The sequence below is a fragment of the Myxine glutinosa genome, chromosome 1, assembly GCF_964187855.1.
Source record: "Myxine glutinosa chromosome 1, kmMyxGlut1.1, whole genome shotgun sequence".
Lineage (NCBI taxonomy): Eukaryota > Metazoa > Chordata > Myxini > Myxiniformes > Myxinidae > Myxine > Myxine glutinosa.
The window spans coordinates 391,537,900-391,558,766 of NC_136261.1; the positions used below are offsets into that span (position 1 = coordinate 391,537,900).

The window sequence follows — 20,867 nt, forward strand, 5'->3', positions numbered from 1 at the left end:
AGGCACATGGCAATCAGCAGAGATAAAACCTTTTTTCGATTATTGCCCATCACAGCCACGAGGTACCAATTTTGTTTAAAGATGATTTTGATCCTCATTGGTTAGATGTGTCGTGGGTTTGAATCCCCTTCCCAGGAATAAGCACCTTGTTAAACTCGGACAGTGTACAAGAGGTTCATTATAGATAAGGATACATGCATGGAAGACGCTGGCGTGGCGTGTAGTCCAGTAACACCACATCACAGTGACATCATGATCCTCACACAGCCGGCCGCCAACATCTCAGCGAGCCACAACCCGCATCGGCTTAATATACTTCCCTCAAAGATAAAAGAACTCAAAACAACGTCCTAAGTTCATCCCTCCCCAAAGCCAAATTGTACAGAGTTGACAAGGCAGGCCAAGCCTCATAGGGAAAGAATGTTTTGGCAAGGTCAAACATGGGATATTATCAACAGTTTTCTCAAAGCCAGACAACCAGACGCCGGATGGAAATAGGTCACAGTGTAACGCTGCTGCCCCCATCAGGATAGGGAATTTATGAAATCTTCTTCAGATGTTTGTATGGTATGCCATTCTGATGAGGGTAAAGGCCTGAAATCAGGAAGGCATGGTGTTGAAGTCGTGGAGACTCACTCTTGTGGAGGAGTCGTCCAATTGTATGACCATACATTCTGGTCCTTCGGGTTTCGGATGGATGTGTTTTGATTGACCATGTGTTTGATCCTTCGGGCTGAGGTGCATGTTTATTCTTATGGGACAGTATTGTTGGATGGTGTGATCGAGCCATGGGGTTAGAGTACACGTGCCAAGTTATGTTTAAATTTTTTTGATTTTTATATCTTTTTTGTGTAAACTGCATAATTATCAAAGAAGCAAATAAGCTCGAAATCCAAATCTTGATATTTGACCAATCGTAACCAAAAAAAATCTGTCTTTTGATAAGAGGGGCTGAGCTGAAGCCATCCGGATCAAAGGCGACGCTTTGGTCGTACTTACATCCACAGGAAATAAGGTTAACGCTTGGCAAGCTACATATGTATATATATATATATATATATATATATATATATATATATATATATATATATATATATATATATATATATATATATATATATATATACATACATACATACATACATATATACATGTCTGTTGATGCCTTGGAAGTCTGAGCAATTTTGTGACACATTATTTATTTTTTAGACTATAAGTCACAATTCTAAGATGAGGACAGAACAGGACAACAGTTGTATAAAGTTCATTATGTAGAGGAAATGTACAGAGATGAGAAGTCACAAAGTAAAGTTTTTTTTGTTTCTGTGTCCTTACTCCACATAATAAAACTAGACCAGCACTCGGTAGAGCACACCAGGATGAACAGTTTACGTTTTGCATCCCATTGATAGACCGGATCTACATCCGGACCTTAACCAAAATCAAATCAGCTTGTTCTTGTCACACACCCAACTCATCCACCAAGTTTCGTCCAAATCTATCCATCACCTTTTGAGATATCCTGCTCTCACAGATAGACAGACAGACAAAAATGGGTGAAAATACAACCTCCGTCCACCTTAGGTGGTAGAGGTAACAAAGGTACGTTGTAGCAAAACCTGTGCTTAACCACCCATAACTTCAGTTTCATTATTCTCCAGATACAAGCGGATTGTTGACACGAACAAGCAGACAGGCAGGGGCAGGAGCAAATGGCAATACTTTGATCTTATGGATCAGATGCTGCAAAAGGACCCTGCCTTTAATCCTCCATGCGTCGCAAAAGCAAGATGCTCTTCCGCGATGGAGAACGCAGGAGCCACGTCACTGACTGAACGTTCGCAGGAGCAGACGGTGCTCCCTGTCCCGTCGACTTCACCTCTACCTGCAACGCCAGCCTCCTCGAAAAAAAGGCCGAGGTCAAATGATGATCCACCCCAGTGGGTCATCCGTTTCATGGAAGGGGCGGAAACACAAGACAAGAAGGCCAGAAAGTTGTTAAAGAAGGTTTATAAAGAAAAAAAGAAAAGAAACGATTTATTTGAGAGATTTCTCAATATGAAATGTTCTAACAATGACAATAATACTTGAAGTGTATTTGGTTTATTTATTGTTTTTTTAGAACATGCTTTTCCTATAATGTTATAATAAAATGTTGATGTGACACAAGTTTATGTTTGGTAATGTTATCGTTTCCCTCAAATAGGTTGCTGGCAATCATTTTTTTTCTCTGCTGGACCATGGGGGCTAGAAGATCCGGCAGGCCTGAGAGGGCGGGAGAACTGTCACAGGGATAAATACAAGGTGCAGGGAGCTGGAATTCGCTGCACGTGATGTGCAACAAACACAGAGTAAAACGAGTGTTCATTTACATCTCTAAGATGTAATAAATAAAGAAGATATAAGCACACTTGACGCAAGGCCGAGGCTTCAGACTTTGGCACGCTCATGAGGCTGCACCGTCGAATAAACTGTTCCAACCATTCATTTTGGCAGGCTTTTATACTTGTAACTTTATGATATGTAAAGGAGATACGTAAAGGATTGAGGTGGGGTGGGAGGAGGGAATGGAATGGGAGGATCGATGCAAAACTCCAAATGGATTAAAATGTAACGTGAGTAACCCTGGAGTTGCCCAAGTTACTGGCACACACTACCTGGACATGAATGGCAGGAAAGCCTTTCACACAAATGTAGGAATATCCATTTTCGCACCAGATTTGCCAGTCATTGGGATGTATCAACACTTTCTAATGGAATGAGTGGAACTAGGCCATGCCAAGAAAATGCACACCATTGTGGCCCAGAATGTTTTCCTGTTGGAACAAGTCAGTCGGGATCATGGAGCTACATGGGCTGTCTCCACACGCGCATTTGTTCAGAACATAGGGAAGGATGACTCATCAGATCACATTACTCCACTGCTCCGCAGGACCATTTTTTACGGAGTGGGATGGGAGGACCATTTTTGACGATACAGGATGCTCATGGCCAACATTGAACTCTGCTGACAGTTTGTCCGCCATTGCTCTCCTGTTTCGCCTTGCAGTCTGGACTAATGTGCATGCATCGCTGTTGCCCATCCATGATGACATCTTCCTTTTTTTCCCCCAAGCTGACCTTGCCTTTGCGACAGTTCCTAGTCCTTTTAGACCATTCTAGACCTTTTAGACACTTTGGACCTTTTAAGACCCTTTAGTCGTTTTAGACCTTTTAGACACTTTGGACCTTTTAAGACACTTATGACGTTGTTTGTTTGTTTGTTTTTTTTTTTTTTTTTTTTTTTTTTTGTATACAATATCGAGGCTCGTGAAAGAGCGAACATTAATCACACAGAAAGACAAACCGACACATAAAACATATAACATAGGGAGCGGTAGACAAGATGGGGAGAGAGGGGGAAGGACACAAACACAACATTTGAGAGCAGGGACCGAGAGACATGGAGACATCGAGAGATCTGAGAGAGGGCGAGGGCTTTGGGGGGGGGGGGGGGCGTGGGAAGGGGGCAGTGGGAGAGGTATAAAACATATGGACACTGCCAGGACTTCCAGGAAAGAAGTTGGAATTTCAAACAAGGTGGATCTGGGGTGAATTAGCGGGGGTAGAAAAGATCAAGGTTTTGGATGGGGGAAGATAAGAGATGGTGGTGAACAGCTGTTTTAAAGACCTGGAGGGAGGAGTGGGATTGAAGGGAGTGAGGGAGTTTGTTCCAGAGGCGGGAGAAAAGAGGAATGAAAGAGTGAAGGTGAGCGGAGAGCCGAGATTTCGGCAGTTTAACCATCAGAGGGTTGCTGGCAGATCTTGTGCGACCTGTAGGAATATTTGGGGGACAGAGCACAGAGAGAGCTGGGGGTGCAAGGCCGGAGAGGAGTCGGTAGAAGACAGAAAGACCACCTACCTGCCTGCGGTGAGTGAGTGAAAGGCCCTCAGAGATAGCTTCATCGCGGGAGATTCCAATAATTCTGAAAGCTTTGGTTTCAACAGCGTGAAGCCGAGCTAGGTGTGAGGCAGGAGCACCGGCCCATAGGGGAGAACAGTATTCCATTGAGCTGCGGATGAAAGCCTTGTATGTGGTGAGGAGCTCAGGTGTGCCGAGGAAGGACTTCGCACGACGGAGGATGCCCAGTCGGCGACTGGCTTTGGAGGCCAGCTTGGAAATGTGGTTTTCCCAAGAAAGATCATGGCAGATAGTGAGACCCAAAATCTTGAGCGACAGAACTTCTTGGAGAGGATTGTTGAGAAAGTAGATGGGAGGGTTGTCCAGTCGATCTTTTCGGAGAGACATAGTAAGAGTGTGAGATTTGTCAGGATTGAAAGACATGTTCCACTTGTTTGACCAGTCTGTGATTTTGTCCAGGTCTTCAGAGAGTGAGGAGGCAGCAGACTGCCGATCTGAGGGAAGAGGAATGGAGCGGCAGAGAGTGGAGTCATCAGCAAAGAGATAGAGAGGATTTTCGAGAGAGTCAGAGAGATCATTGATGAAGACCAGAAAAAGCACGGGGCCCAGAACACTGCCTTGGGGAACTCCAGCCTGAACAGGAAGAGGAGATGAGAGAAACCCATTCAGGGCCACACGTTGACGACGACTAGAGAGGAAGTCCGCCAGCCATGCGTGGAGATTTCCATGGATACCAAAGGAGGAGAATTTGGTGAGCAGAGCGGGGTGCCAGACCGTGTCGAAGGCACGTGATATGTCGAGGGAGACAGCTCTAATTTCCTGTTTGGCATTGAGGACCTCCATCCATTGTTGAGACAGCAGAAGCAGCATGTCCAGAGTAGAGTGACCTGGTCTGAAACCAAATTGATGATCAGAGATCAAGCCATTGGAGAAGAGGAAATATTTCATATCAGAAGCAATGATGGATTCCATGACTTTGCTGATAATTGGGAGAAGGCTGATTGGTCTGTAGTTGCTAGGATCTGTTTTTGCACCTTTTTTGTGCAAAGCGGTGATGTTGGCTGATTTCCAAGCAGATGGCAGTTGACCTTGAGCAAAAGAGAGGGTGAAGAGAACAGAGAGAGGGTGAGATAGAGCAGCAGAGCAGGATTTTAGGACCCGTGGGCTGATGCCGTCGGGTCCAGTTGCAGAATCAGAGTCGAGGGTTGACAGAAACTTTTCCACCTTGTCAGGAGGAAAGGACACGGAGTCCAGGAGCAGCAGGGTACGACTGGGTATGGTGGGTACAGAGAGGGATGGGTTTGGGACACAAGATTTAGAGGCAAACACAGAGTTGAGGCATTCAGCTTTTTCACGTGCGGAGTCAGCTGTGTAGCCGTTTGAGGTAAGGGAGGGGATGGAGGGGGAACAAACACCAGAAACGGATTTGACCAGACGCCACCAGGATTTGGAAGAGGGAGACAGATAAGAGAGTTCGGTCTTGAGAACGGAGAGATATTGTTTCCTGGCTCTCCTGAGGGTGGACACACACTTGTTTCGGGCTTTGTGAAAGGAAATGAGATTTCCTTCCGTTGGATTTGCTTTCCAGGAGACGAAGGCAAGTTGTTTCTGGGCAACAGCCTCACCACAAGATTCCGTGTACCATGGACGGGAGGAAGGGTATGACAACTGAAGACGAGATGGGATAAATCTGTGCATGAGAGAGAGCAATTTACTTTGGAAGAATTCCCAGGATGAGTTGATGTCAGAGGTGGTAGAGATAGGAGACCAGTCCAGATGATTGATGGCTGCTTGAAGACCGTGCCAGTTGGCCTGAGTGAAATGCCAGACTCGTCGACGCTGAGCAGGCTCCCTGAGGATGGTCAGAGAGATGTCCACTTTAACAAGGACATGATCAGATGTTCCGATCGGAGCAGAAGAAGAGCAGCAGACATTTTCAGGGAAGTTAGTCATAACCAAGTCCAGAAGAGAAGATGTTCCGTTGACTGAGATCCGGGTCGGGAAATTGACAGATTGTGTCAGTCCCAGTGAGTCGCAGAAGTCCTTTGCTGAGGAGCCATGGCTGGTGAGAGAGGTACCCACACCCAGCCAACTGGCATGATGACAGTTGAAATCACCACATATGAGGAAGAGAGAGTTGGGATGAGTAGATAGAAGTTGGTCCATATCATCAGACAGCGAGATGTAGATGGAGTCATCACTGTTTGGTGGACGGTACAACACACATATGAACAAGAGGTGGGAGCGAAGGGGAAGCCGTAGCCAGAGGTATTCCTGGGGGTGAGGTGGAGAGAGTGCAGTGCAGGGCGAGTGAGGAAGAGAGTTTTTGATAAAGATAGCAACCCCGCCTCCAGGACGAGGCTCAGGTCTATCATACCGGAGGAGGGAGTAGCCCGGGAGAGATACTATGGAATCAGAGACATCATAAAGGAGGAAAGTTTCTGTTAAGCAGATCACGTCTGGTTTGACAGAAGCAACCTGTATGGAGAGATCGGTTAAGTTTGAACGAAGGCCCCGGATGTTTGAGGTCCATACCGTTAATGAAGAGGAAGGGGGAGCATCAGATACAGAACAGGGGGGAGGAGGGGTAGGGTAAGATATGGAAGAGGTGGAAGAGGTAGGGAGAGCTGTTGAAGGTGTGTCAGAGATTTCAGAATAGCTCGGAGAAAGGGAAGGATGGGGCGGACAAAAGGTTTGATGGTGATTGGGTGAGCCACAATGAGGTGTTATTTGAGGAGGGGGAAGAGCGAGGCAGAAGGTTGGGGGAGATGGAGGTGAGAGTTTGAAGGGGGAAGAAGCGGGGAGGACGCTTTGAGGAGGGGGAGTGAGCGGGGGGAAATTGAGAAGCAATGAGGGTGGGGAGATTTGAAGGGGAGGGGTGAGGGGGGAGTTTGGGAGGGAAGGGACAAGGGGAGGGATTTGAAAGGGATGGGATATGGGGGAGATTTGGAGGGGAGGGGTGAGGCAGGAGTCTAGGAGGGGAGGGGCGAGGGGGCGTCTTGGCGGGGAGGGGTGAGGGGGTAGTTTAGGAGGGAGGGGGCAAGGGGGGAGATTTGAAAGGGATGGGTGATGGGGAAGATTTGGAGGGGAGGGGTGATGGGGAAGATTTGGAGGGGAGGGGTTATGGGGAAGATTTGGAGGGGAGGGGTGAGATTGGATTTTTGAAAGTGTACGATTTATGGGAAACGAACATTTATTGCAAAATGAGTTTCTTGTGACCTTCGAGTTAAAAATACGTTTTAGGACGCTGGATGGAGGATGGAGTGCAGGAGAGTTTAGGGAATGTAGAACAAAGGCACTATAGGAGATGGATATTTTTTTTGGGATGAATTGATTTGGTGAGCAAGTCGAAAGCAGCCTTTTAAAGAAGAAGAAGAAAAAGGTGTTATAAAATATGACGGAATACATAACTTGAGGGGAAAGTGTAAACATTGAAGGTTAATGAGTGAAAACTATCTGGGGAAATGGGGGAGAAACACGTGGTCGAAGAACGAACGAACGAATAAGAATGAATAAACGAATGAGAACAGAGAAGGAAATGTTTTTTTTTTTTTTTTTTTTAGTTGAGATTTACACAAGGAAGTAGGCTATGGGTGAAAAGCCTGGGAATACAGAGAACGAAAGTTATTGGATCACAAACGACGGACCACTGAGAGAAAAACAAAGCCTCAAGGTTGTACAGTGCACACTGTACAAGGCCTTGCTCGCGACACGGCAAACAGACGATCAATTTATGAAAGATAAACACCGAGAAACAACCAAAGTTGCACACAATAACTTCACACACCGAAAGATAAATACAGTTTCGACAAAATACAATTGTGAACAGACAACTTCGAAAAACGTGGAGACCGTGTGGAGCTTCGAAAATCCCTGCCGCCGTCTCCAAGATCTCGCGAGATCCCCAAGATCTCCAAGATCTCCAAGATCTCGCGTTTTCTAATATTCTAACCTTTTAGACACTTTGGACCTTTTAAGACCCTTTAGACGTTTTAGACCATGCTAACTAGCTGTTTCAGCGATATCGAGGTGCAAATGTTTTCCAAGATGGCGCCCGTACCACGTGACCTATGACGTCATACGTATCAGTAAAATTATACAGGAGGCGCTGCTATTTCGAAAATTTTGTCAATCGGACCAACGGTTGCCGAGAAAATTAATTTTTAAAATGCAGACACGCACGTACGTACGCCACTCGTACGCGATCGCTTGACCATGATTTCCCGAGCGCAGGGTAACAACCTGGCTCGAAATGAGATGTGATAAAAATCTAATGTATGTAATAGATAGATGGGGTCCAAACCACGATAGTTCAGCAGGAAAATAATAAGTCGAAAAAGCAATCTTTCTACATTGTCTTGTTTAGGATTACATAAAATAAAGGTCAACTTGCTTAAAATCCGTTGTCTATCATAGCGTCCCCGGAACTATTGTCTTAATGTTGCTCTTCGACGTCCATCAAGGTTTGTTGTCAACAGAGCCACGCCCCTCGGCCCGTGACACGCCCTTCGGCTCGTGACACACCCCTCAGCCCATGACACGCCCTTCGGCCCGTGACCCGCCCTTCGGCCCGTGACACGCCCCTCAGCCCGTGACACGCCCCTCCATCCGTGAGGAGCTTCTCACACGCTCCGCCCTTCCGGATCTATATCGTTGAAGCATAAAATATCACAATAAAACGAATTAACACCCATGAACGGTAACGAGAAAACACGACCACCATTAACTAGTTACAATATCTCACATCGATGAAGCACCTCGAGTTAAACAAGTGAATCCTCTTGGATTGCGCTGAGGTTCGGGCATGGAATTTCTAGGAGGAAGTATAATTTGTATTCAATGAAAGTACATGTAATATGGGATCGAGTAAGATTTGACATATCCACTTTTGTTATTCCCGATTCCTCATTATTTCAGAGTACATAGGCATAATGAAGAATATGACAATAAAAATCAGTATACAGAATTATTTTATTTAATTAATGCAAAGGAATTGGAAAGTCCGCCACGAATTTTTAATATATCTCGCCATTTTCCCGTCTGTTATTTTAGGCGGTGTATGACCGACCGTGCAGCGATTTAAAAAAAATATATCTTGGCAATTTTTTCAACCGAGTCTAACACTATGTTAGCGACTGTTAAAAATGAAATGATATATCGAATTAGAATTGAAATAAACCTGTGTGAGGGAGAAAGACAGCACGGGCCTAACTAAGCAGGCCTCAAAGCTATGCGAGTTAATAAAATGGTGGATATTTGTTTATGAAGCCTCTCCCAGAAGTCCCCCAACACGAACCAATCAGGAACTGCCACGCCCACTTATATGATCTCAGAATTCCTGTGACAGGAATTAGCGTTACACTGGCTGGAAGTCAATCGCTAGAGGCGCTTCCTCAGCGCCAATAAACATCGACGATGGTTTGAAGGAGAGGCGACGATCTGACGTCACAGCCTGTGTGGCGAATGGCGATCGCTCGCCAAGCCGATCGTTCCTTATCAACGGCTTCGCTAGCCGCTTGGTGTCGGAGCAAGCAGCGAAGAGAGTAGAGAGGTGCTTGACGAGCGATAAGTGGGATCCTTGTGCATAGATGGCCGCCGTCGAAGGCGAAGCAACTGCTGGCTCTACCTTCACGTTTCCTGCCAAAGAAGACGACACGAAGTTTCTCGATGCACGTGAGTATTAAGATCTGTCTGAGTTTGTTATTTAAAATGTCCTTTTGTACAGTAGATAACTGTAAACGGCTTTTTGTACAGTAGGTAACTGTAAATGGCCTTTGTACAGTATGTAACTGTAACTCGACTTACAAAAATGATCGACAAAAGTGGTTTTGGGTAACTTGTGCGATCCACCAACCAGGAACACCCAACGAGGGTGTTCAAATATAAATAAATAAATAAACTTGTTTCACCGTTTTTAGCTCAAAATGTTCAAACTTTTTTTAAAGGCAATTGCAATATAAAATAATTATTAATCGTACACGTTTTATTCTGAACTATAAGGTAACAACGTGAAACTGGGATACAGAGCACGTGGGTGGTTGTGAATCTAGTCCTTCCGGTCTTGATGGTCACTTCCGGTCAGGACTGTATCTACCTCTTGTTGTGGTGAATATGGTTCTAATCCACCTGGTGTGGACGAAATAAATTATTATATTTCTTGAGAAATACACTTTGTGCGTCTTTTATTAATATTCCTGCATAATTATTCTGCTGAGACAGGTTCATTGGCTGGGCAGCTGGGGGGGTCACAACATGGCCGCGGTGTCACATCATGACCACAACTTTGATGACGATGTTGAATCTGTGCGTGATACCATTTACAAAACGATCTGGTATGATATCGCAGTGTTTTTGCAAATTTTAATCACTAACGATATTTCTTCTTCTGAGTGGACTGCCATTGTGACTTGTCTTATAAGGTAAACATGTACCACTTGTTACGGTCCACATCACTTTGAAATGAATTTCCGTTTCTTCACACACACACTCACACACACACACACACACACACACACACACACACACACACACACACACACACACCAAGAAACTGCTCATTTGAGGTGAGACATCTACGAACCTGTTGGAGACGGGTACCCTGAACCGCCTTTAGAGGTCATTTTCCCCGCAGAGCGGGGGTTGGCCTTTTTTGGGCACCTTGGCCCCCTTTTTGAAGCAATGTTTTATGACCGGATGCCCTTCCTACCGCCAACCCTGTTAGTTGCCTGTTGCGGCAAACAGGGAATTACCAGTACTCAATTTGCCGACCTTAGAAGGATGACGGGCTGAGTCAACCGGCAGCGTTAATTCAGCGATCGACCAAGATGCGAACCCAGGATCCTAGGATCCCGAACCGGCACCCTAACCGCTAAGCCAACACCAGGCTGGAGATGGGTACCCTGCTTGTTATCTTACTATAATTCACCAAATGTCCGTCTGTCTGTTCGAAGATACCGTAAAAACTGCTGAACCGATCGCAAAGATATTTTGGGTGGGTAATCCTGGGACCCCTGGGAGTAAAATAGGCTATTTAGTTTTCCTAATTTCAGCTTTGGTCTCCAGCATTCTCAGGTTTGGACTCCCGCATAACATTCGCGTTCGCATAACGTTCATTGTGACGATGTTCTTATTGTGACGATGTATGTGTTCACGGTAGTGTTTGACGTGACGGTGTGAACGTAATTTCGTAATATTTTTCGTTTCGTAATCCTTTAATGAACGTTTAATGTTTAATGAACGTTTAATGTTTAATGAACGTTTAATGCCCTTCGATGTGACTATGTCGCACGGGCCGCACGCGCGCTACACTGGAGGGGCCAGCATGTACCTTGCCCTTCGCCGTCAGGCTCGGGTAAACCGCTGAGCCCCATCCGTGATGGGGACTGGGGCTTGAGACAATGTCCCACGAACGAGGAATTCTCAGTAAGCGTGAGTCATCAGCTCGCGTTGATTAAGCCCCTGCCCTTTGTACACACCGCCCGTCGCTACTACCGATCGGACGGTTTGATGAGATCCTCGGATCAGCCTCTGCACGGGCCGTTCTCGGCTCGTGCCCGTGCACCGAAAAGATGAGCTAACTTGACTGGCTAGAGGAAGTAAAAGTCGTAACAAGGTTTCCGTCAGTGAACCTGCAAAAGGATCATTATCGGGACAACATGAGAGCGAGCGAGACGCGAGACGTACGTGGTACGTGATCGTCCATGTACTGTTTAGATTTTGATGATTTGCGTGTGATATGATTCAACCGATGTTTATATGAATCGTTTAAAATAAAAAGCCTTCAATTTCTGATATTTTACCTTTTCATTTGAGCTTCCCAATTGAAGCCCCGCCCGTAGGGCGGGTACTGTTGCTAGTATATTTAATGTCGTGTCACCACAATGACCAATTTGAAGTTGTCTTACTTGGAACCTTATCATTACTTGTCAAAAAAACGACTACCACGGTATTCTGGTGTATAGTGGAGTGGCTTATGGAAATGATCGTGACACGCTGGCCCAAAGCACTAAATTTGGCACAGTTATACTTTAGGACCATACACAGTTATACTTTAGGACCCTTTTGAGGGGGCTGCCCGATTTTAGAGGCCCAGGTCAAGGTCAGGTCAAGGTCAAAGGTCAAATTATGTGTCACGTTTTTGCCATATCCAGCTCATAGCTGTCATATAAACATTATCTCAGTGTCTAAATAATCATTTTTAAGGACAAGGAATCCATTTGTATTATGGAAAATATCCTCAGGTGCTGCCATATTGTATTTCAAGGTCAGGTGAAGGTCAAAGGTCAAATTATGTGTTGGTCATTTTTGCATCGGTGTTTTTGACGTACATCGATACGCTGAGGGAGGATACTGGATTGGCCAGTACAGAGGAGGTCGTGGCCTGCATGACTTATGCTTCACAATTTCCGCGACAGAGGCAGTCCTGCGTTCCTGCACGTGCAATTCTTTGAACAAGTGGGTGTCGCCTTACATCCGCACTTGAGTAGTTCTCTACAACTAAGAGCAGCAGCTGACAGGGTTGTCCAGGTTGGACGCCACCCAGTATCTGCTTTGGTCTGACGAACAGCTGACTGAACAGATTGCAGTCACTCTTTATTTCCTCGAATTGCTTTTTCGCTTTTGATTTCATGGTAGTGGAATGTGGACGTTTAAATAGAGGAAGTTGGTTTTTCTTGATGGCCACGTAAATTGATTCATGTCTTTCAACCAGCACTGCCTTGACGTACTTGGAATACTGGTCATTACCCAAAGTTTCCATCGTGTGCAGTGCTTGGACAACCATATCATCCACACAATCATGTTTGTCCAGGGTCATGAGTTCCTTTGATGTCTCCATGAATGGATTCCCCATTGTCACTATGGCATCGCACATATCGTTAACCTGTTTCTGGAACGTTTTCTGAATCGAATGTCCCTGGATGTGACTTTGGGAGGGTTGCTCTGACGAGTGATATAATTCGTGAAACTCTGTGAGGATTCTGGCTTGCTCAGGACCTGCCACCATCCATCGTTTCAGGGCAGCTGGATTTTCAATGAGACCGATGGCTCCACCTGATCCCTTCACTGTTTCGTTATTTTGTTCATGTGCCTGGTCGAGGGGCATGCTCGAGAATTTTCGGCTAGTCTTCATGAACACCCAGTTCTGTTTTAACTCATCTCTGAGTCTCTGAGAACTCATCTCTGAGAACACCCAGTTCTGTTCTGTCTAACCCTAACAACTGAAAGCCAAAGAAAACATTGATTTTTGTAGGTCGGCCATCTTCTAATCCTATATCAAATTTTTGTGAATGAATATGGATTAATTCCACTGATTTTAGCGATTTTAGCCCTCTCGTCGGGGATGTTAGTCCCCCCCCCCCCGGTCGGGGACAGCCTGGCGCCGCCACTGCCTATATGGCCGTCACCTGGCGGAACTTCCCATAATAGTAATGGATTCATTGACTAAATATGTTGGTTATGTGACTAAGACCAAGTTTTTTAGGTTATATATAAGCTGGATATTGCAAAAACATGACACACATAATTTGACCTTTGACCTTGACCTGGGCCTCTAACATCGGGCAGCCCCCTCTCAAAAGTTTTGTATGGTCCTAAAGTAGAACTGTGCCAAATTTGGTCCTTTGGGCCAGTGTGTCACGATATCACTTAAATTTGGACTTTAGCCACCCCACTAGTATGAGTCATTGGCAATCTCTTGAAAAGCATCTTTACCATGGTTGGTGAAAAATAAATAAATAAATAAAATAAAACTTGCTTTCAATTCCTACCAACCTGCTTTTTGTTGCCTTCAATTTGTCACATCAGTTTATTTACTTTACATATGATGTGAATTGCATGTCCATGCACATGTGGAATAGTTTGTTTATAAATCCTGTATTTGCACACTCTCCGGCCTTAAACTCAAGCGAAAACCAAAATTACGTACAAGCTTCCATTATTATTTTTATTTTTTTATTCTTTATTTTTTTTGCTGGTGTTGTGCATAAAATACCACAGGTTGGAGCTTTTTTATTTAAGACTTAAAAATATTATTCCTAATTATTTTATTTAATCTGCATGGGTCTTAATCAAAATGTATCTTACTTTCATGATAGATGACACATTGACTTTTTTAAATGTACATAAACTCAGCAGTACTCTTGATTGTACAGAAGTTTTCTTTGGGCGGTGTATGGTAGACCTCTCTCCTCACTCCAGGCCTCACACAGGTGTATGGTATGGTTTGGGTGTGGCTGCCTTGATCACTCCAGAAAAAAAACAAACCTGCATTACCTCATTTAATCTGTATGGGTGTAAATCAAAATGTACCTTTCTTTCATGGTAGAAGACGTGTTGTTCATTCTTCGAATGTACACCAGAGGCCTGATGCCGAAGACCGTTGGCCTTATAAGTGGTGACCAAAATGGCGAACGTATGATTTGCTTTGCTTTTTTTGAGGTTCAATTGTGGGTGGAGTCAGGCCAGCTGCCCAACCAATGGGTGGAAAGAGAGAAACAGAAGGAACAATCCAACTGCTTTAATATATTATGAAGTTGCAACCAACACCCCCACCCCCTCAGCCCTAAATTTCGATATTGATTATACGTTCAGGCAATATTTAAAGACATTGTATGGTAACCTTTTTACCTTAATAGCTGTTATCCTTGCATACAGCATGCTTATGGTTATCATCCATGTGAAATGTGTGTTTTTCATTTCGATTACAGGATTGTGCGTATGCGATTCGATCATGGTATTTGATGAAAAAACGAAAGAACACCACCTCCAAGTCCTCATTGACGATGCCATGACGACGGTCATTTTGGGGGGGCAACCAGTTTGTCCCGAGATGTACAAACGTTATCCGAAAGTCAATGGCAAGTCAGCACTCATTTACTTATACATTTGTACGATACAAACTACTCTTCTTTTTTTTTCGCGCATCATTCCTCTGGAACTCTTTCATTGTTGAATGAAATTTTGTTTTATTTGAGTTGTGCAGGAGCTACAAAAGTCCAACCAGCTTCATCCCCAAGTACGACCTTGAGTGAAGGCGCTCCGAATGAACAAGTCGCTCATGAGGAAGATGGCAAAAAGAGTATGTTTATGTGGATGCCCACTCGATGATCTTCCTTCACATGAAGTTAATCTGATCTGAAATAATCTTCTTCATTGTGTTGGCTTAGTGGTTAGGGTGCCGGCTTGGGATCCTAGGATCGAATCCCGGTCGATCGCTGAATTAACGCCAGGGGGGGTTGACTCAGCCTGTCATCCTTCCGAGGTCGGCAAATTGAGTACCAGCTTGCTGGGATGAATGATGACAGTGTGTACCCCGATTTAGAATAGGTACACCGTATCCCTGCGTGTCGTAAGAGGCGACTGAGGGTTGGCGCCAGGAAGGGCATCTGGCCATAAAAACATTGCCTCAAAACAGGGAACCATGATTATCATGGGGCCCGCAAGGCTAACCCCCGCTCCAGCGGGGAAAATGGCCTTAAAACCGCATCCATTCATTCATTCATTCATTGTGACAATTATTGTTCAACACGTTATCCATTGATTATATTGTTAGGCAACACCTTTATAAATATCACTATTTGGATGAAAAGCCTGGTGTTGGCTTAACGGATACGGTGGCTGGCTCATGATCTTAGGGTCTTGAGTTTGAGCCCCTGTCATGCCGTTAAATAACACCAGGTGGGTTGACTCAGCCTGTCGTCCTTCCGAGGTCGGCAAAATGAGTAGCAGCTTGCCGGAAACGGGGCACCACATCAGCGGCACAGCAACGCTCCCACCAATGATGTAATCGTAAAACAGAGTCATCCTCACGCTTTGTTTAAAAAAAACCAGGGGCCGGGGAGTATTTTAATTGGCTTTGTCTTTGTCTTTGTCTGTGTCTCTGTCTGTCTGTCTGTCCCTCCGACACACTGTCTCCTAAACGGTCGTGCAGAAATTCACCAAACGTAGTCATGATCACCACATGGCACAAAGGTACATCTTTGGATCCGCCCACTGGAGCCTAAATGCGGAGTTAATTTTTTTTGTTGTTAGTGCAATTACAGGACCATTTTAAAACACCTTCTAATGAAACTTTGTATGTGCAATTAATTATTTTGGATTTGATCCCCAGTTCACGCACCAGGGACTTGGCGTCGCAGAGGTTAAACAGGAAAACATTGACTCCAAATTTGTTATTGGGGCATTCCTGGTGGAAGGTTTTGCCATCTTTCAGTTTTATATTAGGCGGGAAGTATGAGGATTTGCGATGGTGCGCCATCGACTCCGCTCTAGTTTTAATCATTGCAATTTGTATCTTTTCTTGTTTCGATGCTCAGACTGGAGTCACACAAAGGTGAAAGCTCTCATTCACCTGTACGAAGAGAACAAGGCCTCCTTTGAAAACAGCTTAATTAGGAGGAAGGATGTATGGCAGAAAATCACCAAGAAGCTCAACAATGAGGGTGGCACAACCTTCAGTCTTGAGGAGGTGGACAAGAAATGGAGAAATTTAAAGGATCGGTAATTTTTTTTTCTGGAATTTTCTATCTCGGGGATGACGATATAAGGAAACTACTACTACTACTACTAATTTGCATGCACAGCTAAGGAGCACAATGACCCTTTTGGGGGTTGGCGCTTTCGCACTTTGTTCCCTTGGGACAGGGTAAACGTGAGCTCAGGGCAGGAATTTTTTATTTTTACCGTGGTGCTGGGGATAGCTCACAGACTCTTCTTGAAGGACACAATGGGATCTTTAACGTCCACAAATTAATTCCAGAAGACGGGAAGCCTGCTTCACGTCCATCCGAGGGACGGCACACACATTGGTGAATCATTGTGCCTGTGGAGCACCAGGATGGCAGTTTATAGCTGGGTCCGGATTCGAACCCAAGCTAGACAGTGTGCAATGTGCATTTATGGAAGGGAACATAAGAAATTGTTTCTTTTTTGCAGGCCAAGTAGTTTTTTTTGGAATTTATCCTTCCGAGAAACATTGAACCACAAATTTGTACAACAATGCTCTGGCCTTTAGTCTCGCTAAGGGGATGCGAGACTATTGCAAAGTGTGTGTGTCCTTCCGTCCGACCATATATTTCGGCTTTAAAAATGTTTTTCTCTGCAACCACTTGTCCGATCGATGTGAAACTTTATATATAGGAGGGAAACCCCATGGATAACATTATATTTACAACTGTGCCATCAGCATTTTCACATAATTTTCTCCGAAACCGCTCATCAGAAGAAATTGAAACTTGGCATATGTCATCAACTCCCCATGGTGTATATAGGGTGATAACGATGAGGTCATCAGTGAAGTGGTATTCCATCCTTACTTGGTTGAATTGAAATCCAAAATCTGAACCTTCATATATCTGATCTATGGCTCGATGTGAGGGAAGAATTGATTTTATGACGAACATATCCCATACCAAACTAGAACGACACTCTTCGACGTCACGATATCGACCAATATGCCTTCGCCCACATCATTATACAGTGCATTCAGAAAGTATTCAGACCCCTTTACTTTTTTCACATTTTGTTATGTTGCAGCCTTATGCTGAAATCGTTTAAATTCATTTTTTCCCTCCTCAATCTACACTCAATACCCCATAATGACAAAGAGAAAACAGGATTTTAGAAAGTTTTGCAAATTTATTAAAAAGAAAAAACTGAAATATCATTGACATAAGTATTCAGACCCTTTGTTATGACACTTGAAATTGAGCTCAGGTCCCTCCCATTTCTCTTGATCATCTTTGCGATGTTTCTACTCCTTGATTGGAGTCCACCTGTGGTAAATTCAATTGATTGGACATGATTTGGAAAGGCACACACCTGTCTATATAAGATCTCACAGATGACAATGCATATCAGAGCAAAAACCACGCCATGAGGTCGAAGGAACTGCCTGCAGAGCTCAGAGACAGGATTGTGTCGAGGCACAGATTTGGGGAAGCCTACAAAAAACATTTCTGCTGTTCATCACGAGGCTTTAACCTCGTGACCCCAAAATCTAATCGGTTCATCTGTACCTCATTCTATGTAATTGCACCAAATTTGGTCAGAATCTCATCACTGGTTCACTAGTTATTGCAGTAACAGCATTTTTACCTAAAATGACCTCTGACCTTTGGGCTTTAACCTCGTGACCCCAAAATTTAATCTGTTCATCTTTACCTCATTATACATACCTGCACCAAGCTTGACTAAGGTCCTTTCAGCCGTTCTCAAGTGATCACGGTTACGAAAACCTATCACGGACGGTCGGACGGTCTGAAAACATAATGCCTCCTGCGACTTTGGCGGCGGAGGCATAAAAACCATGTGACATAATAGGGTGCTTGGATGATGCGGGTATATGGGACATAATAGGGTGCTTGGATGATGCGGGTATATGGGACATAATTATCGTTAACTGAACACGCTACAATTATACTACAATACAATAACATCGTTAACAGCTAAAATTGTAGCATGTCCAGTTAACAATGGTGGGGGTTTTTTTTGGGGTTTTTTTTCAGAATGGACGCGTGGGTGAGACTTTGTGCTCTACGAGTGTCGTTCTCGTTCGGTTTCGTTTCTAAAACTCGGATTTTGAGTGTGTGAGTGTGGATTTATATATGTCCGAGCAATTTTGTGACACATTATTTATTTTTGACGGTCTATAAGCCACAATTCTATGTTTATGACCTGCAGTGACATTGGGTGCCAGATGATAATTGTTTGATATTTCATTGTTCTCCAGACACAAGAGGATTGTTGACATGAAAAAGCAGTCCGGCAGGGGGGAGAGTAAGTGGCCATACTTCAATCTAATGGATCAGATGCTGCAAAAAGAGCCTGCCGTGTGCCCTCCATGCATCGCACAAGCAAGATGCTCGTCCGCGATGGAGACCGCAGGAGCCGTGACGCCGGCAGAAGGTTCGCAGGAGCAGGCCGTGTCCCATCCCGTCATAGCGACGTCACCTCCACCTGCAACGCCAGCCTCTTCGAAAAAAAGGCTGAGATCGAATGATTGCGATGATAATTATGATCCACCCCAGTGGTTCATCCGTTTCATGGAAGGGGCCCAAACGCAAAACAAGAAGGCCAGAAAGTTGCTAAAGAAGGTTTATAAAGAAGAAAAGAGACGAAACGATTTATTTGAGAGATTTCTCGATATGAAATAATCTTCAAATAACGGCAATAATAGTTCAGATTTATTAGTTTTATTTATTGTTTTTAGAACGTGCTTTTTCTATGACGGTATGAAATGTTGATGACACACAAATGCATATTTGGAATGTCATGGTTTCCCACAAATGGCTTGCTGGGAATCATTTTCCCCTCTCCGTTCATTTCTTATCACTTCTATGATTTGGTGCCGTTGAGTCGACACGAGATCAATCAAAATTTTCACTATGTCGGGGTCTGACTCCTGGCCCGTTTCAAGGGCTTGGAGTGAAGCACTGTTTCGGAATCCTCTCGCATCATCTTGGATACAGAGCCTGGATATCCTGTGCTAATATCGAGAATTATCAACTTCCTGTCTCGCATTACCTGGGCATGCATAGCAGGAAAGCCGATGCAATGAATGTACGAATCCCTTTTCGCAGCAGATTTCCCTGTCATTGGTATGTACTTTGGGAAGGCTGATGATCCCGGAGGTATGCGTACAGGCCTCCAAGATGTCTAGCCTGGGTTTGAATCCCAACCCGGCTATAAACTGCCATCCCGGTGTTTCACAGGCAGAGTGATTCAATGTGTCTGCCGTCCCTCGGATGGATGTTGAGCGGGGTGCCTGAAACACCTGAAACGGTGTCCTTCGTGGAGAGTAGGTGAGCGATCGCCAGCACCATGACCAATTTTTTTTTTCCAAAATCCCTGCCCTGCCTCTTGTTCCTCCTGTCCCAAGGGAATGAAGTGCAAATGGGTCAACCCCCATTGGGGTCGCTAAGCCACTTAGCTGGGTATGTGGATTCGTCGTGGTCTCTATTTACGTACCATCGACACATCGAACGACTCCAGGAAACTCTTGAAAGCCTTTTTTAAATATTTGTGACTCCTTATTTCATTTTAGAGACTTTTGTAACTCCATTTTTCCACGGCAGAAATTTGTAATCTGGTCATGGTGCCGGCGATAGCTCACGCCTACTTTTCGTGGAGGACGTCGTGTGATATCTTTACCGTCCACCAACGAATGTGGGCGGATGGGATGTCAGTTGAACGTCCATCCGAGGGACGGCACACGCGTTGATGAAACGCCCTGCCTGTTCATAGCCAGGCCGAGATTCGAACCCAGGCTCGACAGCTTAGAGGTGAGTGAGTGTGCACACCTCTCGGGGCCATTCACTTTTTTTTTTGCTTTTTTTTTGTATACAAGATCGAGGCTCGTGAAAGAGCTAACATTAATCACACAAAAAGTCAAACCGACACATAAAACATAATAAGGGGAGCGGGAGACAAGATGGGGAGAGAGGGGGAAGCACACAAACACGACATTTGAGAGCAGGGACATCGAGAGATCTGTGGGAGAGGGCTTGGGGGGAGGTGGGAGAGGTATAAAACATGGACACTGCAAGGGCTTCCAGGAAAGATAGATCTGAAACAAGTTGAAAACCCTTGTTCTATATGTTATGTATACAGTATTTATATTATTGAAACGTGCATTTCATACTTCTCGTTTCATCTGAATTCTTTAAGATATACAAACCCACAATGCACTGCAGCAGGATCATAGATAAGCTTGGTGGAGGCTCCTCCTTCTGAATCCCCATTTCTTTCTTTCTTTCATGCATTGGTCAATTTCCAAAGAGGAAGCGATGATCACATCCATCCTCTGCCCTCTGGATCCACTACTACAACTGTAACAACAATTCACACTATTAAATGGCATTAACAGTGATGAGAACAACTGTGTCTGTGTAACTCTATTTGGAAATTTAATAATGGTCAAATTACACTACACACCATCCATGGTAATCAACTCGGAGAAACTATCAGG

At 44.6% G+C, this 20,867-nt stretch overlaps 2 protein-coding genes and 1 long non-coding RNA gene across 5 annotated transcripts in view; 2 read left to right on the plus strand and 1 right to left on the minus strand.

The window, feature by feature from the left end:
• Positions 1-2,169, plus strand: part of LOC137416494 (uncharacterized) — a 78,942-nt gene extending 76,773 nt beyond the window's left edge. For all 3 annotated transcript variants that reach the window (XM_068102105.2, XM_068102113.2, XM_078770288.1), the window contains one exon: positions 1,662-2,169. In XM_068102105.2, the coding sequence (XP_067958206.2) occupies positions 1,662-2,091 (430 nt within the window). In that variant the 3' untranslated portion in view covers positions 2,092-2,169. The remainder of the gene's footprint in view (positions 1-1,661) is intronic.
• Positions 1-20,867, minus strand: part of LOC137416573 (uncharacterized) — a 471,916-nt gene that overhangs the window by 127,333 nt on the left and 323,716 nt on the right. The gene's annotated exons all lie outside the window — the stretch shown is intronic.
• On the plus strand, positions 9,227-20,272 carry LOC137416550 (uncharacterized). Its single transcript, XM_068102181.2, has 5 exons — positions 9,227-9,574; positions 14,608-14,757; positions 14,883-14,978; positions 16,216-16,399; positions 18,630-20,272. The coding sequence occupies exons 1-5, from the start codon at positions 9,490-9,492 to the stop codon at positions 19,051-19,053; spliced, it is 939 nt and encodes a 312-aa protein (XP_067958282.1). The 5' UTR covers positions 9,227-9,489; the 3' UTR covers positions 19,054-20,272.